This window comes from Drosophila serrata, unplaced genomic scaffold (assembly GCF_035046125.1).
Source record: "Drosophila serrata isolate PLE 108 unplaced genomic scaffold, ASM3504612v1 contig_240, whole genome shotgun sequence".
In the NCBI taxonomy this organism is placed as follows: domain Eukaryota; kingdom Metazoa; phylum Arthropoda; class Insecta; order Diptera; family Drosophilidae; genus Drosophila; species Drosophila serrata.
In genome coordinates, this window is record NW_028257138.1 from 120,663 (window position 1) to 147,030 (window position 26,368).

The 26,368-nt window shown below is 42.2% G+C and overlaps 1 protein-coding gene across 2 annotated transcripts; it reads left to right on the forward strand.

Moving 5' to 3' along the window:
- The first annotated feature begins 7,268 nt into the window (after window positions 1-7,268).
- On the forward strand, window positions 7,269-26,139 carry twz (BTB/POZ domain-containing protein twz). 2 transcript variants are annotated; one of them, XM_020959726.2, is made up of 6 exons: window positions 7,269-7,424; window positions 13,004-13,474; window positions 14,264-14,326; window positions 23,568-23,675; window positions 23,995-24,497; window positions 24,701-26,139. In XM_020959726.2, the coding sequence occupies exons 2-6, from the start codon at window positions 13,464-13,466 to the stop codon at window positions 25,138-25,140; spliced, it is 1,125 nt and encodes a 374-aa protein (XP_020815385.2). In that variant the 5' UTR covers window positions 7,269-7,424; window positions 13,004-13,463; the 3' UTR covers window positions 25,141-26,139. The 2 variants fall into 2 exon arrangements, with proteins under 2 accessions (XP_020815385.2, XP_086687676.1); XM_086831550.1 differs by lacking the exon at window positions 7,269-7,424 and having other exon boundaries at window positions 13,439-13,768.
- The last annotated feature ends 229 nt before the right edge of the window (window positions 26,140-26,368 follow it).

Here is a 26,368-nt window from a genome sequence, read left to right on the forward strand (position 1 = left end):
TGAGCTGGGCTATTTAATAAGCAAACAATGCGGGAGTAATGCGAAAAGAAATGGGAAATCCTTTAGCCCTTGAACTGCCCTGGGTTATGTGAATGTGGGGGGGGGGGAGAGGTAAGGTTAACACGCGAGGGAAGGTGACTTTTGGGGGTCAGAATCAGATTCAGAATCAGCGACTCGCAGTCACAATTGCAGCTGGGGGAAGCTTGGAAGATTGAGCACTGTGTTCACTAACAATGTGTAAAATGATGTATTTTATGAAGTGTTTTTAGTGCGAGTTTCTTTAAAAAAAAATCCTTTTTTTTTCTCTTTTAATATATATTTAGGGTTTTCTGATAGGCAGTTTAGCGATCAAATACCTTTTAAATGTGTCTAGAATAATTACTGATATATGCGCAGAAAAGTAGGCAATACTTTTACGCAGAGAGAACATGGTATTTTTATTTTTATAAAATGAAGTTATTGTGGGAAAAATAAACGGGTATTTTTTAATATTTAAGAATTTAATATATATATATATATATATATTCTATATTAAACCGATCGAATTACAGTATATATAAAATAAAATTTTAAACCTGCCTTGCCATGGCAGGCATCACTGTACCTTTTACACGTTGAGTTCAAAAATTCATCATTGTTGGCTGCTGCTGCATTGTTGCCAAAACCCCTCGTCCCCTCAGGACCCGCCTTCCTCCCTTCCTCACCTCCCCGTCTCCCCCGCACGTCGCCAGTTTCTCCTGCAGCTCCCCGCACTTACCGCAAATCGAAACTGACTGATGCCTGGGAGCTACTTTTGGGATGAAATATTATAATTACAAGCGAATGTCCTGCGGCCAAGGAGGAGCAGGAACAGTGGCGGGGCATTCGGTGGGGGTTTCCAGGCATCCAGGACGAGGGGGACGGGGCCGGGACTGGGTCCGTTTGGAAGCGACATCAGCCAAGCCATCAGGCAGTCCAAATCGCTCGCTCTCTCTGGCATCTCCGCATCCATCCCGCTCGTTCGCTCGTTCGGTGTGTTCGGTGTTTTTGCCCTGGGGGGCGGCCAACCATCAACCCCCCTTCATGTCCCCGCCTGTGGAGTATCCAGAGCTGCTGCAGCTTCTTCTTCGCCCTCAGTTGCAACATGTTGCGACGTTGTGTTTATGTGCCCGCCTGCCGGCACTGATAATTTAGATGCGCTGGCTGTGATAAGCCTTGAAAACAGGTTTCAATGTTTCCAACGACGTCGAACATGCTCGCACACCTTAGGACGTGTTCGAAGCGGCAACAGTTAGGAGCGAGCGAGCAGGATGGGTATGTATAACACCCCCTAACTCCTATTGTGGGTGGAATTGGGGTGGCTTACTTTGGGTTGTGGTGGGACTAAACCCGTTATTAATTGCAACTCGATGGCTTGCAGGTATTTATTAAGTTTTTGTTTAATTTCTAAAACAGGCATCATCATGATCATGTGTATTTGTATCATCTCATTTGCACTCATTTCCCTTCATTTCATCTCAATTTGCGTGCACAGTTCGGGCTAGAATAATAGCTCCAAGTATATGCAATTAGACTTTGGATTTTAACTGAATTTAAGTATGTTATAGCTTATATAGTTTTTGGCCTCATTATAATCTACCTTTTCTTAAACTTATTTACAGTCTTAGTTTATAGAATTTCAATGCAGTCAACTTGTTTATCAACAACATCAGACGAATCGATTTAGTCTGGTCCATCAACTAAAACTTGTCTCTCAGTTTTGGCGCTATTTCGATTGGCCTGCAGTCTCTAAAACAATACAAGTTTATTATACAAATCTAAGCAATTATATAATAAACATGCCAGAGAAATCGATTAAAGAACGAATAAGAAATTGGTAGAAGACTGGATACAATTTTGAAACATATGGATATAAAGTGATTTCTAATGAATTTAAAATATTTATATATCTTCCAATGCGTTGTATTTGGAAATATGGATTATATTTAATGTTAAAGAGATTAAGGAAATGTCCTAGTGCTTATAAGCCTGTCAAAAGACTTATTTAAAAATCATGTCGCATAATTTACTTAAACATTTTTATATAAAATATATTTACTTAATATTTTTACATGCAATATTGTAACCGGGCGTTGGATGGGAAGGTAAAGTCTTAAGTATTCAACACAATTTAAGACTTTTCCTTCACAGCTTATACTAGTAAATCATCTCCGATTCTCAAAGCTAATCTTTTGACAGCAAGTGTACCTATATATGGATTGTCAGTTTTATTGAAAATTAGCCTGCAGTTAATTTAGCATGCCATTAAATTTCTACAGTCCCATCCTCTCCAGCTTCATCGTCCATTTTGGAGCCAAAAGTAATGCATGCAGATTATAACTTAAATATGAAATGTCACGCATTGACAGGCATTTTTGAAAAGTGTGCAGCAGCAACAGCAAGTTTTACACCTCGGGGCCAATCCGTTTATGACCGGACCGGAGCTGGGGTCTCAAAGCCTCTGGTGCTCTGGAGCTCTGGAGCTCCGTAGCTGGAGAGATGGATATGGATATGGAGTCTCGGATCAGCATCTCACGCCATGGGTAGCCACAAAAGGCCGGCCACAAAGGCAGCCAACAGAAACAGGAATTTATGTGGCCTTTTGTATTTGCTCCGAGGCGAAAGTGTTCGAGGGGGGATCGGAATTGGGCGGAGAGATGATAATGGGAATGGGATTGGGATTGGGATTGGAAATGGGATTGGGAACGGGCATGAGGATTGGGGGATTGGACGGAGATGACTGAAGGGAGCCCCGGAGATGATAAGGGTCACATGCCAGGTGGGGCACAGAAATGAAAGTGGCCTCTGCATTACAGCATTTAGTTTCATCTACCCAAGGCCTAAATAGTTCATCGGCTTATCAGTAGCATTGATGGCCCAAGGGCAGAATTTTAAAATTGCTTCACAAATTCCAAAAAACTAGAATAATAATTTAATTCAGAGAATATTTATAATTTCTCAGCAGTCAGAGGATGCTTTCCTTTAATAGGAGTTGCATTTAATTACTCCTTTTGTACATTTGCCTTTGTATTTTCTACATTAATATAATTATGATTTTAATTATTTGAATTTGTAGTTGTTTTGTTATTTATATTATTGCGTTTCCTTATCAAAAATTCCTTTAGAATTCTGTATATTTTCACCTCACACTTATTATACACTCTGCAGGGAAATATATAGTTTAAGTCAGAAGCTTGTAACGCTGTGAAGGAATCGTTTTCGACCCTGTAAATCATATTTATTTTTAATCAACATGAAAGGCCGAACCACTCTTTTCAAAATTTCAAAAATTGTATAAAGGGTTACATTGTTGAAATTGTAAAAAATGTACAAACAATTTAATTTTGTAAAACTCAGTATGGCGATTTGTAAACCCTAAAAAAACTATCATACAAAATCTATCACAATTTGACTTCCCATAGTTAGCTTAATTTCTTGTTTTACTTAAAGTTATGGTAATTGTTACATTAACCCGTTCCACTTTCTACTTAATGGGAGTTCAATTATAAACTATTTTGTACTCCACTCTTTGGTCAATTATTCACATTCCGTGTAACTGATTCAATTCCCTGGACTGGTCACAGCTTCCGTTTAATTGTAAACGAAGCTTTCACGCATTTCGCACGCTTTTTTCACATTTTACCCCCGCTACTCACCTCGTTTTTCAGCACTTTTTCATCTGTCCCTTTGCCTAAATGCTCGATTGCGTGTATGTGTGTGTGTGTTGGGTGTGCTGCAGAGGAGGGGGAGGTAGGGATGTACAGGTGTACAGGTGTAACAGATGTCTGTAAATTGCTTTACTGACTGACTGACTCATCAGTTGGCTGTTGGCTGTTGGCGGTCGCTTAACTGCTTCTGTTGCTTCTGTTCGGTTTGTTGTCAGTCAAAGTGTCAGCAATGTGCACTGAGCGAATAGTATTGCATATTTATGAGTTATTTAAGCATTGGCACATACAATTAAAATGATAAACTACCCATGAATATGTCGTTGACCCCATCGTAATTATTGCAATTATTGTAAGGTCTGTCAAGCGCAATTAATTTTATTTTAATATTTATAATTCATAGAAAAAGTAATAAATTATCGTATATTTTATAGACATAGTTACACTGAAAGAAATATTAAAAATATATGTTGATACGGATAAAAAAACGAAAAAGAAACCTAAAGCGAGGCTGGAGATGGAGAGAACTCCTTATTTCAATTAATCATATTTCTCAACCTTATACATTTTATTTAATACCTTTTATTTATTTTTCGTTCAGTGTATGCCTCTGTTTGGATGTGTGGGTGTGAGTACTTCACTTATAACTGCATTAATACAGCTTATGGTTCACAGACTCGGGCCGCCTATTAGTTGTTGTTGCTGCTGTGCTAGTTGTTGTTGTTGTTGGACCAACATTGCAACACACACTCACACTCACACACATATACACGTACAACTGTAAAACGGCATTGCTTACAGGTGCTTACAGGTGCCACGGCATCCGCTGCTTGTCAGTGGCCGCGTTTAACGCTACACTTAAACAAACAGCCGCGTGCGTGCACAAACATCACACACACGAACACACGTACATTACATACACTCACCTACATACTCACCTGGAAGCCGCGAAAGAAGCAGAACAACAACAACACACACCACACACACACACACACACACACACATAAGGCCAGGATGTGGACGCCTATTAAGTGATTTTAACACTTTGCGCATGAAAATTGCAAAAAGGCAACGCCGTTGATAATTATCCCTTAATTGCTTAATGAGCGGCACTTGAGCTGCTGGGAAGCGTCGACAGTAGCAGCGCAAGTTTAATTAATGCCAATTTAATTACCACGGCACACCAAACACACACACACACACACTATATACACATATGGTCATGGGTGGCACTTTAATACCACACTTGCCGTTAAGGGATTTCTCCTCCACTATTTGTAAGTGAATTAAATCGCTGGGTCTTAGGTGTAATTATCAGTTCATTTAAGGTAAACTTTAAGCTTATTAAACTTAAGATTTAAGATTAAGATTTAATCATTAAATGTGTGGGGTTGAAGGAATCTAGTTGACTTGAGGGAATTTTATTGTATAACAAGGATAAGTCTTTCAGAGTTTTCTTTGTTTTTTTTTTAATCGTGGTTAATTGTGATATTTATTCCAACTTTGTAATGAATTTCATGAAATATATTCATTGGCAAAAAAAGACGGTATTATTTTTGTATAATTTGTATTTAGCAATAGTTTCTAGTAGTAATTTCTTTTTTACTTTGGAATCATAGTAATGCAATTTCTTTTACATTCGAATACTATTATTATTATTTGGGTACTATCATGGTATTTCATTAATATGTTTTTATGGTAGCTTTAAATGACCAACTTATTTTTACTTAATATAAACCACTATTAAGTTAGTTAATGAATTCCTTTAAAAACAAAAACAAAATGCGAATAAGCCTCTATTTAGTGCTTTGTTAATCACTTTCAACAATTCTTGTTTGTCTAACTGTCAGAACTTTTGGCTGAGTTTCAGCTTCAACTTCAACTTTCGTTCCTGATATTACCTCCATGTTCGCTTGGCCGAATGTCTCTATTAGCCAGGGCCATGAGTTATTTGGTTGTTTGGCTTGATTAATGCTCACCTGGTTGTGTTCCGAGGAAAACTTAAACATGCCAGAGGAGGGAAGCTTAGGAGCGGTGTAGGATGAGGGGCAAATGGTGGTCCGGTCGGGCCATTCGGACCTCGCTCTGTGTATGTTTATTGTCAGTGGCAGCTCCGTTTACGCTTTACCCTTTTCCATTGCCGGATGGCCGCCGGCAGCTTCTTCTCTCAGTGATCTAATCTTGTTATTGCCCCGGTCCGGTCCGGTCCGGTCCGAGTCTCGGTTTGACTTGCTCTCTCTCTATCTCTCTCTCGATGTATCTGTATCTGTATCTCAGGTTCCAGCATGTCCATCCATATAGATATGTTTATATATACAAAAGTGATTTAGCTGATGTGCCAATTCAATTATTTCTACCTACATACGATACAATTTTTCCTTCCACATGGCACCAGCATGCCTCAAGTACATACATACATACATAAGCACCGATAAATGCCATACATACAACACACTCTATGCCATGTGGCATATAAAATAGTGAATGTAATTTTATTCACATGTCTGGCCGGAGGCCAATCCGCTTTGCCCGCCGGCCACAAATTGCACAGCAACAGCAACAGCAACTTCGGCATCAGCATCAGCAACCCCGGAACAACGGCGCACCTCTCCGTTCCGTATCTCGGGTATCGCTAGCCCTGGCTCTGTCTTCAGCCAACAATAAATACACTGGAAAGTATTGGTAGCTGAGAATGGGATAAGTAATTGGGAATAGCTTCTGGATTTATACAATTTCCTTCTGAAATGTATCAACAAAGTGTCTTGTCTTGTAACCGAAAATCTAGTGGAATGTTGCTTGTATTTTTTAGATAGGGATTTGGTATTCAAAAATAAAATATTTTTTATTTTAATAGCTATCTAGGTACCAAATTTCAAATCAATCGAATTTAAATTACAGACACTACAGAATTATCTGTTGCTGTAGGATATGAAATCTCAGGAACTCCCAGACCTCAAGTTATGTAATGCTTACTCATACAAAAACTATAGTCACTCATTTCCTAACTATTTATTATTTATACTTAATACTTAATATTTGTTTAATACTAACACCTGATTAGCTTGTAATTTCTCTCCGTGTACCTGTATATATGCCATATTATATGCAGGGGCAACTGGAAGGGGAACGAGCTGAAATCCATCATTGGCGCATGGCCGCGGGTCACATTTGGGTTGAAATATTATAATTACAAGCGAACGCCCGGGGGCAAGGCGAGCTGAGGTGAGCGGGGGAACGGGGAGGATGTGGGGACAAGAGCGGCGGCGGGAGCGGACGCTGTAGATGGAGCTGAAACGTCGAACATTGGCATCGCATCGCATCTGTTGGCATCGCGGACTTAGCCACGCTAACAACCAGTCTGGAGCGAGCGAGCTAGCTGTACAGAGGGAGCAGCATAGGAAGGAGCACCCGGAGAGGGGGCGATCTCTGCTGCGGATATGGATACTTAGTTGTAGTGGTTGTGTTTACGTTGCGGCTGATAACATCCCGTGTTGCTGCTGCTGCTGCTGCTGCTGCTGCCATGCCCTAGGGCCACGCAACATGTTGCAGGCGACATGCTCGACGCCAATCTGCTTAGACCCAAACAGTCTGGCATTGTCTTCGCTCAACGGTGGTTCAGGTTCAGTGGGTGTGTTTTTTGGTGCTACACCTGTGTTTGTTTGGACAGCGACAGCGAAAGCAACTACAACTACAGCTAGAACGACAGCGACAGCGTCAAAAACAACGACAACGTGGTAGCAGGTGAATAACAGTTGGTCAATGCCATTTTTTTTTACGGAATATACCCTTTATAAGAGGGGTATATATGTAGAGTGGATATAGTCCTTGAGAGGTACGCAGGGGTATTGTTTTTGAGTTGGAGAATCATTACAAATTCATTTCTGTTAAAAGTATTTATCTAATAAGTTGTATTTATTGTGAAAATTATTTTAGATAAAACATACACTTTTAGGGTTTGATATAGGATGTCTGCACTAGAAAACGATTTAATCAAAAAATGAATACTTAGTTATCAATAACTATATCTTTCTCTCTCTATATACATATATATATTTATAACTTTATATAAAAATGTATATTTCTAAAGCCAAACATAATACAAATATTTATATATGCTAACTCCTCACTTCCCTTCCTACTACCCCATAAAGTAGGCTATGCTTTTTTATGAGGATTAATAATCGAGTATTCTATGGTCGCACCTTTTATATTTCGCATTTTCCAAGCGTGGTTTGTTTGCATTTTTTGGTAACTTGTTGCACGGCACGTGTTTGGACAACTGTCCGGGCTCAGCAACTGCATGGGGTATCATTGATATTACCACAGCTGCACACAAAGGATAATATGCACTCTCGCATATAATTTAAGAACAACACAGAGAACCGGCTGGGGCCATAATTGCCAGGGAATCACAGTTTTTGTCGCCGAAATACTCGTATTCGTACGTCCGGCAGGTGACAACCGGAATCTGGGCAGCAGATGGGGTCGGGGCAGGACGGGGCTGGAACTGAGGACCCTCATTATATGCAAAATGCACACAGGGCCGCCGCCATCGCCGCCAGCCACTCAAACTTAACTTATTTTTAACTTGCACATTTTTGCCGAGCTGAGCTCAGTTTCTGCAGGACCCGAGGCCATCTTAGTTGCATGTTCGAGCAATCCTTTTCCGTTCTCCCAGCCCCTCCTAACCCAAAGACGTGGAAATAAAGAACTGGTCCCTCGCCCCGTTCATAACTCGCGGCTATATCTTCTTTTGCGTTATATATTTCCCTCATTCTGCTTGTCTTTGGATATCAACTGTCAGTTGGTGAGCTAAAAAACGCCAACGGGCTAGTTTGTAAATCATTAAAATTATGCACACACACTCCGAATGTGTATGTGTGTGTGTGAGTATGGGGAAGTTAGCCAAACTGCATAGGAATCATTATGCAGTTAATGACAAATGTCACGGCATTGCTAATGACAAAAGGATGTCGGCAATTGACTCCTGGCCTCGCCCCTTTTTACGCCATTCGATGAGGATGATAAGTGCCCCGCAATCAAGATTTATACATCAAATGATTGCCACTCTCACCAGTAAAAGTCCAGCTTTCTCTCACCCGAAGGGGTATATTCCATACATCATATATATTTATAAAGTCTTACAATTAAATATGAGCTCAGAAAAATATATAGGGGCTTTCTTTTTTAAAGGTAGTTGGATGGGTTAATATACTTTTAAAGTTTAAGTATTTCTGGATCGTTTCAATAATTATTATTATTCTTAGAACGTTTGATGGAATATTTTGGGTAAAGAATATTTAAATAAGGTATTCCCCTCCTTATCGTACTATTTTCTCATTATTTTTATATAAGTCAAAGTTTGAAATGCAAATCTATGAAGACGTTAATTTATTTTGAAGTTTTCTCTTCTCCATCACCAACTCAGAGCCATTTGGGTAAATTCTTCATTCTCGTCTTTGTGAATTTCGCAATCTTTGCTATATGGTTAAACCCATTAACCACCGATATTGGCTCTTTAAAGCCGCAACACAAATATTTTCTTACGAGGCGGAAGAGCAGAGCTGTTACATGATTACCATTCAAATGTTAATGTAAAGTTGTGTGCCACATATGGATGAATGGTTAACTGGATGGATGGATGGATGAATGCTTGAATTGATGGCTGATATATGTATATATGTATGTGGATGCTGCAGTTCGGTCGTGCGTTAAAAATTTAACGCGAATTTCTGGCTGCGGCGGCAAAAATGGCATCATTAAGTAAAAGCCCTGCGGCCAGACATTGTGAATTTTATGAGCCTTTTCATATATGTATCATATATGCACCCATCCCATATGGGTGTATGTTTTTGTTGTTTGTTCGTACAGCGTGTATCGTTAATAATAAAAAATATACATATATGTGTACAAATACGTATATGTTTTAAAATACACACAAACACACACATAAATAATAGTAATAATAAAAAATCACAATAATGATGAGGCTGTGATGGTGTCGGCCAGCAAGGAGCAACAAAAAATCTGCGAAAATTCTCAGCATATGTGTGTTTTTGGACGGTTTGCAGTACCATATACATATATTCGTATATTCGTATTCGTATTGATTGACAAGCAAATGCACAAGCCTTGAATAAATATGCAATATGCAATATGGGCGGCAGCCCATTGCTGCGGGGGGCGTGGCGCTCGGGCTACTTTAAAAAGCCATCAACAAATAATTACAAACGGAACGGAGCTGGAGCTGGATGTCGACGCTGATTTCTGAGCTGATCCCACAGAGAGAGCATTCGTTTTTACCATCAGATATGTATATATATATATATTCCAGATATATATATATATATACATATATAAATGCATGTGTGTGGGATATGGGAGTCCTGCAGCTGCACCCACACTCCCCCGCAAGCCCCTCGTCCTCTGCCCCGCGGTGATCCAAACAATAAAGCATAAAGCGCGCCGCACACATTTTGTCGAATTATTTTGTTGGCAGTCCGCTGGCGGCTAACTGCAGCAAATTGGCTTGAAATATTGGTATTGCCATATGTATGAGTTCGTATATGAGTGACTGAATACGACTCTCCCTCCACTCTGCCCCTCTCTCTCTGTGTGCGTGAGCTTGTGATTAAAAAAATATTTAAAATGGCAAAAACGCAAAGCGACGTCAAAATAAAGGAGCCCAGCTCACAGCTCCCAGCACCCAGCTCCTCCCGCTTCACCATCATTTGAAACAATAAAAGAGCCCCTCGGAAAAACTCACTCCCACTCCATCCCCAAGCGTGTTCTGAGTGAGTGAAATGAGCGATAAAATTGCAACAATTTCCACTCGTCGTAGGCAGGGAAGCTGATAAATATGAAAAATGGAAATGTTAGTGAGCGTCCACACCAAGGAAAATGATTAAATGTTTTCAGGGATCATTTGCATATATATATTGAGGTCAAAAATGGCTAATTTCATAAATTAGTAGGAATTCATTTAGATATAAATAATTTGGATTATAAGGAACTTCACATTGTGTTAGCCTCTTTGAGGTTTTAGAATATATTTTATTCTAGTTTTGGATTAGGTTTTCGGGACTTTAACATATTTTTAGGTATATCACCAAAAATATCATTTAATACTGAGATATACTTGTCTGTTTAATGCATTTTCGGGCCTTGCATTATTATAAGAATTATGTATTTAAAAAATAATCCTTGTTTCTGCACTAAAGTATCGTATCATGTCGTGTCACGCGACCCTCTCTAAGCCAGATCGAAATTTCTGCAACGGGCAAATATAGCGGAATATTATTGCGGCGCATATACTCCAAAATGAATATGGCCGGGGGACAAATAAGCGAGCATTCCGAAACAATTGCCAATGAAAAATGATGCGGCACAACTCTCGGCAAGAGGGTTTTGGGTGGGTTCTCTAGAGGAGGGTTTGAGGAGAGGGGTTGGTGTTATTTCACCCACCGCAGGCGTTTTCCTAGCAGCGAGTGGGTGGAAAGTTCGCACTCATTTTAATTACAGCTGCCTAACTGCAGGCCTCACTGTACCGGGTTTTCTCTCTCTCTCTCTCTGAATCTATCTTTTCTCTCTTTCGTCACTAAAAACAAAGCAGAGTAAATCTAAAATATTTGTTATCTGAAAGATATTTGTCATGAATTGAATGAAACCAGTGTACTTTGTTTAGAACGTAATTTTACTTTCCAAATTATTGGAGAAAAAATGGGAGCCCTAGGAATAAAATTATAATAGTATTATTGTAATAAAATATTAATTTTGATAACTTTTTTATCCATAGAGTTTGCAAAATGTTCAGGAGGTCGAATTTGAAATCGAGCACGACTAAGCCAAAAGCGCATTAATTTTAATGCGGATTGTCTTTTTTTCTGTGTTAGTGTTCAAATCCTCATACTGTGATTAACATTTTTATTTTGAAAAAAAAAAAAATTGAAACAATTTTTCAATTTTATCCTTCTTTCAAACTTGGCTTTTTTGATTCGGTTTTTGATGTTGATCAAGAATATATATGATCTGTAATGATATAAGGTCCGTAATGACTCCTTCTTAAGACTTCTAGCCTTGTAAATGTTACCTTTATATTTCCAAGGTTGAAATCTTTGACTTAATTTTTATAAGTTTTTGATTCTTTCAAGACAATTGTCATTCCAAGTGTATGATTCTCTTTCCCGCTTGTGTTTTGAAACACGTCCCGAGGCGTATTTATCACAAGTTTTTCTTTGCATTGCCGCCGGGCAACAAAATATTTCAGCTGCCTCCGTCGCAGTCGCTCGTCGGATGCCCGGCGGCGCTTCAGCCCGGCTCAGGCTCTGCTCAGGCTCTGCTCTGCTCAGCTCTGCCTTTGCTTCACTCCGTTGGCAGTTTGCCCCGCTCTTCGTACCGCTGATGCTTCTGCCGCTGCCGCTGCCGCTGTCGCTGCTGCCTTCGTCGCCGCTGGTTCTTCTTCTTCAAAGTCTCTGGAGCTGATGCCGCACAAAGTTTCATTTCGTTTGGCCGCCGGCAGCAGCGTTCTATGCTTTGTCATTAACACAAACACGCACATTGGCACACACACACACACACACACACAAATACAGTTCGAAACGGACGCGGGGCACAACTGGCGGGTGTTAGGTGTACATGCACCCATACACCCGCACACAACCTTCGCCAAGGGCAACAAAAACACACACAGGCTTTGATATTTACAATTATAGAATATCGGCCATATATATAGAGATGTTCCCAGCGTGATTAATGCAATGTCTGGCTTGGAATTCAATCTACACTTGAAAAAGTTAATTTAGAGGAAGATATATCTATTGGAATTTGAGGAATTAAATAATTTTGGGACCAGTCTGATAAATATATATTTCTTCTGCTAAGAATAATATAACTTATAAGTTTAAAAAATGTATTGTTAATAAATACGAATACTTTGCTTTTTTTTAAAAAAAAGATTGTACAAATGTTTACAATATTATGGGTCTTTATATTATTCTGTTTAATTCAAGGGGTTCCTCGAACCAAGGAAAAATTTCTATATTATTTGAAAAGAGGGAACTTTTCGAAAAATTAGCTTAATTTTTATGTTACGATTGAACAACTTGAACTATATTTTATTCAAAAATATATAAAAAAATTCAGTGGGTTTACATATTTTTATGATTTTCCAAAAATTAAAAATAAAAACCCTAGACTCTCAATACCCAGTAAACCTCATTAAATTTTCGATTTGCTCTGTGAGTGTACCAGCTCTAATTAAATGCATCGATTTATAAGCCAAGCGAAAGCATTTTAGCCAAAGCCAATTGTTCTATTTACAGTTACAATGTTAATTGCGGCAGCTTAGTTGCAACCACCAACAACAACAACAACAGCAACTGCGAACAACTGCAACAACGGAGCACTTAAACCGGAAATAGACTATTAAACGTTCACACGCAGCCCCCACACTTACACTCGCACACATAGAGAGGCACGCCGACACACACTCACACACACATACACTGCATCATATGGTGCGAAAGCCAAGCAGCAGCTAAACAACAAACGCAGCTCTCTGGCGCTCTCTCCGGCTGCTCTCTCTCAAGGTCGTCGCCTCAACACAGAAGACGCGAGCAACGAACTCCACCCGCACACGGGTGCGCAACATCGAGCAATAACATCGAGCTGCAACCTCGAACGAGGCACAACATCGAACGTCGGAGCCATCCACATTCATCAGGAGATTCAGTTTCTTGAAGCTCGGCTGAAAAATTAGTTCTCGGCCAACTTTCGACGCGAATGCAAGTGAGGTAAATTGCGAGCGCTTAAAAGTAGGCAACACTCTGCGGTCTAACGGGGAAAACACACTGAACGAGCAAGCGGAAACGGAAGTAAACACTTGAAGCACTCCGTTAACAGTTAGCGCGCGCGCTCAGTTTTTGAATTTTGCATCGTAGCGAGGCTTAGTTGAAGCTGATCTGCTAGGAAACTTAATCGCAGATTTCCCGTGAAAGAAAAACACACACACACAGAGATTATTTATCTACGCGCGCGTTGTAATTAAAAAGAGTTAAAGTGCATTTCCTAAATATACCAACCTTTTTGTGAGTTCTTTGAAAGATAAAGGGTCTCTTATTTTCTATATATATTAATTCTTCAAAAGAGATATAAATGGTTTTTTATTTATAAAAATATATTTTGTAAAGTATTTATTAGGTTACTAGAACTTTTTTAAAGTTTCTCTTATTTGGAATTAAATACAATTATAATTAAATAAGTTAAGAGTTATAAGAAAACTCATATTTATTCAGAAATCTTTATAAATAGTCAAGAATTAATCAATTACGTTGTTCCTTCAAACAGGTTTGATAATTTTTCCTTCTGACTTTAATTTCGTATTTAAATAGTTTTATTTTTAACGTAAATAATATTTTATAAAACCAAAGAAATACTCCATATTAAGATTAAAGCTATAATAAATCAATCAAAATTAAAACCTATCTTAAAACTACACATTAACACTGAATCTCCAATCACAATCATCAAACTAATGTCTCTTTTATTATTTTCTCTTTCCAATAATAAAAAAAAAAAAACAGAACTCCGTTTGTTGCATTGGATCAACGATCGCCGTTGACGGTGGATTCCTCCTGCCCCAAACGGTAAGCCCAAAAACGAAAACTTTTCATTTGCAAAATGCCCCAAATCCCTGCCAGCCTCGGAGCTGGCCAATAAATTAGTTTAAAAAAAGATTCTGTAATAAACGAATTTTTGACACACAACACACAGCATCGACAGTGGAGAGTCCGAGTTGCAGGCCCACCCGATCCTTCCCTCCCTCTCTCCCTTTGCTTCGTTCGGTTTGGTTTTGGCCAAAAAGGCCTCCGGCAACTGATTTTCGTCTCTCCCACATGCCAAGTCAGAAATTGTGCGCCATAAACGAAGACTGTTTAAAAAAAAAAATGTACGAAAGAAGAAAAAAATTATGCGCCTCAAGTGCTCTGTGCCCGCACCAAAGGAGAAATAAACAAAAGTAAGAAGAGTAACCGAGGCAAGGGGACTGGGATTGCTCCGTAGTGAGACTGGGACTGCTCCGACTGGGACCGGGGGATTGAGAGAAAAAATCATACAAAATGCGCCTCGAGCGTTTTTGGGCAACCTTAGCCCCCGGCTGAGTTATGTGTGCAGACGAGAACGAGTCGCATTATTTTTTCTACCTTAAAGGCTATAAAATACGATGGTGCCTGGTGCCGAGGTCGAAGGAGGGGGCATGACCGGTTGGTTGTATTGTGGCTGGTCGAAAACTAAGCGGCCAAAAGATGACCCCCGGGCCAAATGCCAAACACAAACATACATACATACATACATCTATATGGCATAGTCGAACAACAAATTTTTGTTTAGCAAGCGAATCGGTGAATCTGTGTCCATGAGAGTTGTCCGGTGTTTTCCCTTTGCAGGACCTTAAATCAAGGAATCCCTGAGTCCGCCAAATAGGCAGGTTTTCTGTAAATCCAAAATCACTCTGTTCGTGAATTCTTTACTTCACCAATTTGTCCCACTGTCCCTTAGTCTGTCCCTAAATTCCAATGTCCATTGAGCTGATGCCAAGTCACGAGGCAAAGTTCAAAGCTAGAGAGCTGCTGCAGTCTGAAAAATTGTATTCAAATGGGGAAACCAGCAGGCAAAGCCAAAGAAGTGGCAGGCGACCTTCGTGAGGAAGCAACTGGTTTTGGTTCGGGTTTATCTCCCGCTCTTTTTTTCGCCTCGTTTATTTTTTTCGCATGCCAGACACAAGGAGAATACCCGCACAGGAGGCGGAGCCAAAGTCTTGTTTGTTTGTCTGTTTGGCTACGCGATTCCTCCAGCCGCTCATTGTCAGGATCCCTCACACTCAGACTCAGACTGAGGCTCAGACCTGCCCGCTTCTCCCTCCGAGTTAATTTGTTTTCGTTCAGCGGATGCAAGCACCAGCTACTTGGCTTCTCACTCACATTTACATCCACATTTACGGCCTATACCTGCTACTGTTTGGCATTTCGCAAAGTTGCTGCCTGTTAACCGGCAACCGGCGGCAAAGTGATTTCCATTACGAGCCAATAGTCAAAGGCCTCAGTGGCTGCAGCTGCAGCTGCATTCGAATGCCGAATGGCATTCTGGGGCTGAGACTGTGGCACAAAAGCTCTTAACACGCTGTGTGTTAATTAAGTTGCAATTCTGCATCATTACCAGCATCAACATGGCGCTCTGCCAATTTGCCACCAACAGTGCGCGTTTTGGCCCATTTTCCAAAAGGGGTACGAATTTGGTTTATCGCGTAACTTGGTTAATAATAAGCACTTGGCTTAAGTGAATGATTTATGGGGAGTATCTATAGGAGTGTGTTTAAATTCTTAGTGGCTCATAAAAGAAATCAAATGGTAAATAATGCATAACGTTTTGTAGTAAGGGTATTAGAGGTTATTAGTTTATAAAAGTATTCTTTTATTTTAGTTCAGTATATCATTATTTAAATTTTGGAGTGTTATAGCTTCTTCAAGCCTGTGCACTTTTCTTTGTACGATTTCTTAGTAATAGTAAAATTGTATATAAATCTTTAAATCGAAAACATATCTTTACCACTTACACTTCCCCTGAAGTATAATATATTTATCTCGGGCAATTGTAACCTTACCTTACCTTGTCCCAAAATCTACTCATATTCGAAATCCCCTGCCTAATCCCCTAAACTCCATACCCTGGATTATCCCAACCGAAACCGATTCTTTGCCCAAAAATGCACCTGCAACGGCGAGTGGACTTTGCCTCAGTTGCTTTTGTGTTGCATCTGCTGTTGACGGGTCTGTTCCTCCTGCTGCTGCTGCTGCTGCTGCTGATGTTGTCGGTGTGTTGTTGCTGGTATTGGCTGCGATATGCACACGCAAATTGCACCAATTAGGCTGGGTGCATTGTCTGCCGCTGCCAGTTGCAGTGGCAATAGCAGGACTCGCCCCTGAATGGGTTTTGTGGCAACGGGATTTCCGGTAACCATTTCCAGTTCCCTTCCCTTTCGTAGGCCCATTGTTTCAGCACCATTCGAGTGGAATCATGGCTGTTAATTATTATGTACACTTGATTAAGTAGCACATCCAATCACAGAGGCACTCCTTCAGCTCCCCCATACCGAACCACGCTGCGTATGCGCAATGTTTTCTTTTACGGCCACTTACCCATGCCAAGCCAAGCTCATCCTTTGCGCTTTTGACTTTCAATTCAATTTTCGAATTTGTAGGTAAGGACACAACACACTCCTACACTCCTCGTAGATTTATCCTGCATATGTTTATATTTTCCTTGTCGTTGTTGCCGCTTGCCGTTGCTACAGTTTTCCCCGAGTTGGCTGAGGAATGTTTGCTCTGCATATGTAGCTCCGAAGCCTTGCTGCTGCTCCTTCCTTCCCCTCCTCATCCTGCCGACTGAGTGAGTGAGCCATATGCAGCGCAATCGTCGTTTTTATTTAATATTTTCTAATAAATTTTTCAAAGTTTATTTTTGAAAGCCTCGCAGCGTTTTAATATCTGCTGCTCCAGTGTATGCCGGGACTCCAGTTACTCACTCAACTTCTGCCAGACTTCCCTTCACGCCCACATACACACACACACACAGAGAGAGCCCAGTCCGGGCCGTATTCCCCCGTATATATTCATATATATATCGCATATATTTGTACAATTTGCCATGGCGCACACATTCTGCAACTTTGGCTAACAATTTTCGTGGCAAGAGCGGAGCAGCAGGAGCAGCAGCAGGCGAGGCGGGAGGATCCTGGACTGATTTCCCATATGCCGCAGCTCCAGCTCCATTTGGACCCTTTGGCTAAAGACGACGTCGACGCAGAAGTTGGTTGGCGGGATGCCGGGATAGCGGGATGTGGAACAACGGGATGCCAGGAGTGCCGGCTTGGTAAAGGAGTTTTGGAGTCCTCCTCCTAGTTTTTGGCTTTTTGTGTTTTACTTGGACCGGCTGCGACGACTCCTCCTGCAACTGGCCGGCAAAAGTTTTTCATTTGCCTGCTCATCAGCGTTTTGATTTCGGTTTTGGCCAACTGCGAAACGAAAACAAGACGACGACGACGTCGACTTCGGGCCAGGCCAAGGCAGCAGCTGCCCTGGCCTCATCTCTGCTAGCCTTTCCTTTTGCTTCGGCCAGAATCGCCTTGAGCTTTGGATTCTTCTCAACTTGTCCGCAGGACATTTTGCAGATTTTTCTTCTCTCCCTCTCTCTGGCAGCGTGTGTGTTTACTTTATGTTTGTCTTGGCTATGTACACAAGCCCACTCCCCCCTATTCCCTTATCTGAAGCTCCCCGGAGTCGCAAGTTTGCTTTCTTTTTCTTGTCTAATTGGAATCCTCCAGCCCCACGTCTGGAGGTCCTCCGTCTACGTCTCCGTCTCCGTCCCCTTTGCCTCGTCCTGCGTCAAATATAATCTTTTGCTGCAAGTGTTGCAGTTTGATAAATCTTCTACGCCCCGAATGTTTTCGTATTAACTTTCGAGGTGAATCCAGAGAGCAGTGCAGTCGACGTCACAGTTGGCGTTTGAGCCGGCGGCGTTTTAAAATTGAGATAAGATTTTGCCTCGAAAACTTTCTTTCGTTTTGCTTTTTTATATTCCTACTTTTATGCTTTTTATTTTGTGAGCGAGCTGTGTATGTTGTGGGTGTGCTCTGCTCTCTGTTTTGTTTTGCGAGCTGAAGCTGGAGCGGGAGCTGGATACGCCTGGGGAGCCTTTGGGGCCATGAGACGGGGACCAACTTAGGTATGATATCTTTAAATGCAGGCGGCACGGCACACACATGGCCCTCGCCTGGGTATAAGCCAAAGCCAGAACGGACACGACTAGACTTACCTACCAATCGCAAAAGTTTGCGCCTGCAGCGGCTTGGGTTTCGCTACCCGTCCGCATCCTTACCCTTATCCTTCAGATCCTGGGTCGGACTGAGCACTGCGGACTATAGACTGTGGGTATATCCTTGCGGTTACTGGCTATGTTCCCGCTCCTTTGTTGTTGCTGCTGCTTCTGCTGCTGCTGCTGTTGCTCTCGTTGCCCTCAGCATTGCAAGGATAAATGAATGAGGAGGCACCACACACACACACACACACACACACACATGCACACACACACTGGGATCCTTCGTACGAGAAGCCCCGAAGGAAGCAGCCGCCCACTGAAAAGGAAAGGAAAGGGATGGGGAGTGGAGCTGGAGCAAACCCAAGTTTCAATCCCACCTTGCCCGAGTACAGTGGGCACTCGCTCATGCAGAGTCCCCAGTGGATTACATTCCGGGGAAATCCCCTCATCTCCCCCTCCCCACCCCCCGAATGTGCGGTGGTGATGAATAAGCCCCCACCTTTGGTTAGTCCTTTGGACCCTAGTTCCGCCCGGATTCCGGGCTCCATGCTCCGTGCTCCTTGGCTTGGCTTGGCTCGCTTTCCTTGCTTGGTTTCGTTTCGTATCCATCCATGATTTCCGCACTAATTCCAAACGATCGCCGCGGGCCTAGTCAGCTTTTGCCCTTTTTCGCTAGTCCTCTCGCTCACTCCCACTAGCTAGCTGGCCTGCTCTTTATACACTGAAAGAAATTCTTATGAAATTTAGATAGGAGACCAGAAAGAAATATAGGTAATTAAGTAGCCATTTATTATTCGGGTTTCGAAGGAAGTAAGTCAAAAAAGTAAGGACATAATACTTGAAAACCCTAAAAAAGGTTTCTTAATGTAAGATTATTTAACTAATTATATATTTATTTACTGAAAAAAATACTTGTTTTTGGAAGTTATCGAATCAGTACTTAAATAAAGACTTTCTTATAGAACTTGTAACGTTTGTACCTCAAACGAAGACTATTCAGAATGGACTCTGTCCCTTTCTTAGCTTTTATAGATTTTATTTAATATATTTACTTATTTTTCCAAGTGCATCTGGCAACCAGGACACTCGGGCTGTCTGGTCTGGCCTTTGTGTGCGGAAGGTTGGCTGGCCGCAGGACATTTTCTGGGGTTACATAGTCAGCGTCGCAGTCGTCAACGTCTGATGCTCTCTGCCTAGGTGTGTGTCGCTATCTCAGTGGGTGTGTGTGTGTGTGTGTGTGTGTGTTGAGAGTGTGCCGGTGTGGTGTGCACTTTAGCTCATTTCTTGGCTTTTGTTTTCGCTTTTGTCCTGTTTTTGGAAGGGGGAGGTAGAAATCTAGTCAGGCCCCCGAGAACCAAGAGCTGCCATTGGAACTGGAATGGACAAGACAGGGGCAGAGAAAGAGTATGAGGTCCTAGAAATCCTCCCAACACTCGAACATTGAGCATGTGCCAACGGCCAGTTTCGTCCATAATTCCTTTTTGGAAAATGGTTTCACCCAAGGGCAGGCTGCATCATCCCAGACCCTGGGACTTTGGTCTAGGAAACCTGATATTCAGCTCCAAACTCACAATCTCAACAATGGCAAACTAATAAGCTCACAGCCATCGGTCCCGCTCTGGCCAATGGTAAACATGTGCGGGACTGAAACATGAAACTCTGCTCAAATTGAACTCCTCGAAGGAGGACTCAAACGCCTCCTCCTGCTGCTCCTGCTGCTCCTGCTGCTCCTCCATGCTGCGCCTTCGACAAATGTGCAATGCCAAGAGTTAAGAGTTAATGGCATTGCCATTAAAAGCAGTATGGCGCCACAGAAAGATGTCAAATGATGGCCAACAGAAAGGCCGAATGCAGGATGTCGGGATGCCAGAATGTCGGTATTCCCTGGCGAGGGCAACGAAGGGAAGTCGCTTGACAAATATGACTATGGCAAAGGCAACTCAACTCTTCAAAATTCAGATTGGGTAGAGATGCGCACGTGATTCACGGGGAATGCTAGTTGTTAATAAAATAAATTAGAAATTACTTTTGTGTGTAAAAAATTCCATTGATCTGTGTGGTTTTATTCAAATAACATATATCTTATTATTTATTATTAGGTGAGAAAATTCCAATAAGTTAGTTCCAATTTTGTCTCTCTTCACTTTAATAGCTTACTATTCCACTTAATACATCTTAATACCTAATTGTTTTTAGTTTGGTAAAAGTATTAAAAATATATATAGTATGTATTTAGCTGATATATCTTTACCAGCTTATCACGCGCTCATCTCTGTAGCCTCATCTCAAGTGTAACCAAAGGCGCTGCGAAGAACTCCACTAGCTTCACCATCCCCCTTTTTACGCCCTGCCGGCAGCCTTGCCCTGCTCCCTGCTAACCCCCCTTCCTTAACCCACCATGTTGCTCCCCCTAACCCGCTCCTTGCTGGTCCTGCTACTAGATGGCATAGAAAAGATACCGCCGCAGGCGATAATGGACTAGAATAGGATGCAAACTGCAGTGCTTGTCTTATATACAATACCGTTAGCTCAGGGTGTCCACACACACACACACGTATAGAGTAGATACAGGTGCATATATATATATGTATGTGTGTGTGTGTGTGTGTGTGTCTTGCTTGTGTTGTTGTTGTTGCACCTGCTCAAGTGGGCCGCAAAGCAATTGAAATTGAATTGTTTGTGTGGCAAGCCGGAGTTCCAGGCATTGCATATTTTGTGGCTGCAACTGCTGCAGCAACAGCAACAGCAGCAGCAGCAGAAGCAGCAGCTGTGGCCAAAAGGAAGCAAGGAGTAGAAGGTGGCCAAAGAGACGTTTGCCATGGGGTTTGGAAGAGGGTTTGGAATTGCGGGGGATTTATTCCTTGGTTATTGGCCAGGAAACCATTAAGCCAGATCCCCATAAACGAATAGCCAATGTTTGATTGAACGCATTACTCACGCTTTATAATTGCCGTAAATTAATAAAACCCCAGCTAGCTAGCTCTCTCTTTCACACTTTTTCTACCTCTCTCTCTCTCTCTTTCTGTTGCTTGGTTCATGGCTGCCATGAGAATCGCCTTGCAGGCATTTATTTTGTGCAATTTTTTTGTGGCACTGCTTGTGGTTTTTATTTGCTCTTCCAGCGACTCTATTTGGTGCTTTTTTTACCATCTTTTCCTTTCCGCAGCACTGGAACCCTCATGTCCACCTCCTGCTCACCCCATGCGGATTCCCATTCCCATTCGCATTTGAATGTTCATGTAGTTAAAGTTAATCAAATCGTAATTACCCAGCCCCAGTCATTTGCCCGCAGGGCTCCAAACATTTAAAAAAAGCAAACTTGTTTAGCTACATGGCCAGCGAAGAATTGCAGGGTAAGGCGAAGATTTGATGCTCTTCGAGAAAGAGTTTTATGGGTTAACCAAGGGCTTTTAAGTTTATTTATATATGGAAGAATTAAATGAGATTGTGCAGGAACTTTTAGATTTAGTTATAGTAATTAAAAGAATGCCTTAAGGAAGTTAGCCTAGATTACCGTAAAATTGATTCATTCTTATAGATTTTTCAATCAAGAATAAAGGTACTTTCATGTCTCTATTCATATTAATTATATTTCTTAAATCCTCTCGGCTAGTAACATATTTCTCCATAATGTTTAACAACCTTTTCCAACCCAAAAACCCCCTCTAGTTGCATTCATAACCCAAGAGAACTGTCTGTCTGTTTGGCCAGGCTAATGCGCAGAAAACATGAGCACATTTGTCATGTGGGAAAACTCGTTTCAGTTGGCTTACTTGCTGCCTGATTGAGTTTTATTAATTTCGTAGTCCTGCAGTCAGGAAACTGATACTGATGATGATGATGCTGATGCTGATGCTGATATAGCTTAGCTCTGACCCTGCTCTTTGCAGATTTAGATGTGGCCGGAGTGCGGCTCACTTGGTAATTGGTGTTGACTTTGTTAAGACGGCACACAGTGGCCGCGTTGCGTATACGCCATGTGGCACGCATACAAGTGACACGTCATAATTGACGTATGCTCACACACCCACCGCCGCACACTATCCCCTCCACCCTCGCAAAGCAACGCAACCACATTTCCCGCGCCTCCAAACAACGTGATTTTCGTGTGAAATTCGACTCGCAAGCCCCGGAGGCCAAAGGCCGAACCAAAACGATGCACTCGATGGCCGTTAACATTAACTGCACCGATGGCCCGCCGCCCGGGCTCGGTTCAGACCCTGTTTGGCAGGCTGGCGATTTTGTCTTGTCCACGACGACCCAAGCCGCGGAGAGACGATCGCTTAGGGCCCAAAGCCCCGTAACCGAGATGGAAACGCAGTGAAAAACCAAATATTCCCACACAATCGGCCCAAGACTATGCACCATATGAAACATATACATATACATATATATGTAAATACACTAAGAGAATATTAACTAAGTAAATTTGGTAAATTAATGCATTGTTGACCTTATTATGATATTTAACAAGCAGTGATAAAAAATAATGATCATAAAAAAATATTGATCTGTTAGTCCCATAATATTACAGCATCTTGGTGATAATTTATACAGGAGTCATTTCCGACCCTATAAATCTCATGTACTCTTGATCAGCATCAAAAATCGAGTCTTTCTAGCTATTTATAATTATTTAAATCTTTAATATGTAAAAATGATTATGTATCGAGTTTTTAAATGTGATTATGAGACTTTCAGTTCCATTTTTTTTTTTTTTTTGAGTGTATTGGACTCCACATTTCCCCCTAAAATCCCTTTATATCTCGCTGTGTTTGTGAACTTTTATGGGTCCCTGTGGAGAGCTGTAAGCGATATTTTCGTTGTCACGTTTGCTGTCCTTCATCGTTGTTGTTGCTGTCCGTAATCAGAGTCAAGTCATTTTCCAATTTTGGTTAAGGGGCTCAATCGGTTCTCATGATTAGCCTTGTGGTGTCTGGCCTGGCTCATACCAGATAATCGTTATACCAATTAATTAATTAATTAAGCAAATATTGAATACCGATTTTATTGCAGGAAAAAATGCGATATGGATCGAGAGCGCGAAAGAGATGTCAAGGCCCTGGAGCCACGCGACTTGTCCTCCACGGGCCGCATTTATGCCAGAAGCGACATTAAAATCAGGTAAGTCCTTGGGCCATGCCATAAGAACATATTTTTATATTGGCTCTTGCTGCTCTGTATTAATGTGTATTGTCATAATACAACAAAAAGAAATACAAATATTATTTTATATTATTTTTCAAGTAATCTAACAAAAAGTATTATGAAGAAAGAGATATATGTATATATGATTAATTTCAAATCAAAAGTCATATGCTAAAGGGAGGTCATTTCTTATACAATAATATGTCAGGTCCCCTGTTGCCACAAATAAACCAAACGACCCCTTTATTGTCACCGCCCATCTCATTGTGAATTCCGTTTCCGCTTTCGCCTACAGCGCTTCGCCCACCGTCTCGCCAACGATCTCAAACTCCTCTTCGCCCACGCCGACGCCGCCCGCCAGTTCCTCAGTGACCCCCTTGGGGCTGCCAGGGGCGGCGGCGGCCGCTGCGGCAGTGGCAGCTGCTGCCGCCGCCGGCGGTGCCGGATCGGCGGGGGCCAGTTCCTATTTGCACGGCAACCACAAGCCCATCACTGGGATACCATGCGTGGCAGCCGCCTCCCGGTACACGGCGCCGGTGCACATCGATGTGGGCGGTACCATTTATACCAGCTCCCTGGAGACGCTCACCAAGTACCCGGAGTCGAAGCTGGCCAAACTATTCAATGGCCAGATACCCATCGTTCTTGATTCGCTGAAGCAGCATTACTTCATCGATCGCGATGGTGGAATGTTCCGTCACATTCTGAACTTTATGAGAAACTCAAGACTTCTGATTGCCGAGGACTTTCCGGACTTGGAGCTGCTGCTGGAGGAGGCGCGCTACTATGAAGTGGAGCGTAAGTATCTCACAGAGATTAGTGAAAAATTATAGCTATATTAATGGAATTGGTAGCTATAATTTTTCCCCTGTGCATACACTGGCCCTCGTTATGGCCACCAGCGTTTATAGCCCGCTAATTTGCTCTTCTCCCCTTTCTTGTCTGCCTCCCCTGGCATCTCCTACTCCACTGGCATCTCCAACTCCGACTGACGCCTGCAGCGATGATTAAGCAGCTGGAGAGCATGCGCAAGGATCGCGTTCGTAATGGCAACTATTTGGTGGCGCCACCCACTCCCACTCCGCCGGCGCGCCACATCAAGACAAGCCCGCGGACGAGTGCGTCGCCGGAGTGCAATTACGAGGTCGTGGCGCTGCACATCTCACCGGATCTGGGCGAACGCATAATGCTATCGGCGGAGCGGGCACTGCTCGACGAGCTCTTCCCGGAGGCCAGCCAGGCGACACAGTCGAGTCGCAGCGGCGTGTCCTGGAACCAGGGCGACTGGGGGCAAATCATTCGCTTCCCGCTGAATGGCTACTGCAAGCTGAACTCGGTGCAGGTGCTCACGCGGCTCCTCAATGCCGGCTTCACCATCGAGGCCAGCGTGGGCGGTCAGCAGTTCTCCGAATATCTACTGGCGCGGCGCGTTCCAATGTGATAGGCTCTGGCTCCGGCACCAGCTCCAGCTACAGCCCCCTCCTACCTGGAGGCAGCTCCACTGGCTGCTCTGGCCCTGGGCCCTGCTCCAGCTGAGGCTCAGGCTGCCACGGCTGCGGCCTCTGTCTCCGGTTCCGGTGCTGTCCCTCTGCGACGCGGGCGCCTAATCCATGTGCGTTGCAAGCGCTAATTGCCGCTCGAGGGGGTTAATTCAAGATGATGATGGTGGAGTGGCTCGAATTGGTGGTGGGGGGAAAGGAGAGCTTACATCCTATAGAACACTTTCCTCTAAAATTAAGTTTAAGCGAAAAAATATGGAGAAAGAGGGAGTGATTCTGCTTCATTCCCCCCAGAAACTATATATTATATATATCGGATTTCTAGCTGCCACTCCAGGAAGAAGAGATCGGAGATGTCTTTAACCTTCGCTGCGAATGCAAGTTCTGAATCTAAATCCAAATGTTATTTAATGTTTATCAATTAAGTTTGCTGGCACTGGACACAAACCCACACACTCACACACACAGTTGTGCGTATTATTTAGCATTTAGAGAGCCAAGAGCCCAGCACTGATTTTGTTTATTAGCCTTGCGTTTAAGTCGAATATTGTTTTCCCTAAGCGTACTTTAATGCATTATATATAGATGTATAACACAGACCTACTGCTAAGGACCTTGAGTTGTTCCATTAAATTATTAAAGGGAGAACTATGGTAGCCGTAACATTAACTCTCGAGATCGCAGCGCAAATAGTTTTGTAGAACACATAATTGATGTAATTGAACTTTTATGAATGTAAACTATGGAATAACTTTTTCAATATATACGAACCGACATCTAAATAGTCTACACCAATTCAAATACGAATCCAATTACATGCAAATATAGTTATATATATTCAACAAAGTACAGTTTTGCGACCACGCCCTCTATAGAACAACCAACCATTCGAATTGCCTCAATTGAGTATTTAAATAAAGCCACAAAATACGTGTAACTAATGGAGATTTTGTTACTTATTTGGGAAATGGAAAAATTGGCATTTTCAACGGGAAATATAGTGACATGAGCTGACACCCCCCAGATGACACTTCTACACCGGAAATGAGCTAAAAGTGGCCAGATTTCGGTCTCATAGTTCTGAACCAGAGCTTGCAGTGCATTTTATTACATACAGATGGCGCTGTTAAGCTTGGTTGAGAGAATAACCAATAGATGGCAGCCTCAGCT

Coding starts and splice junctions, on each gene's coding strand:
- twz (XM_020959726.2), top strand. Junction 23,676..23,994: donor AGAAGCGACATTAAAATCAG/GTAAGTCCTTGG, acceptor TTTCGCCTACAG/CGCTTCGCCCACCGTCTCGC. Junction 24,498..24,700: donor GCGCTACTATGAAGTGGAGC/GTAAGTATCTCA, acceptor TGACGCCTGCAG/CGATGATTAAGCAGCTGGAG.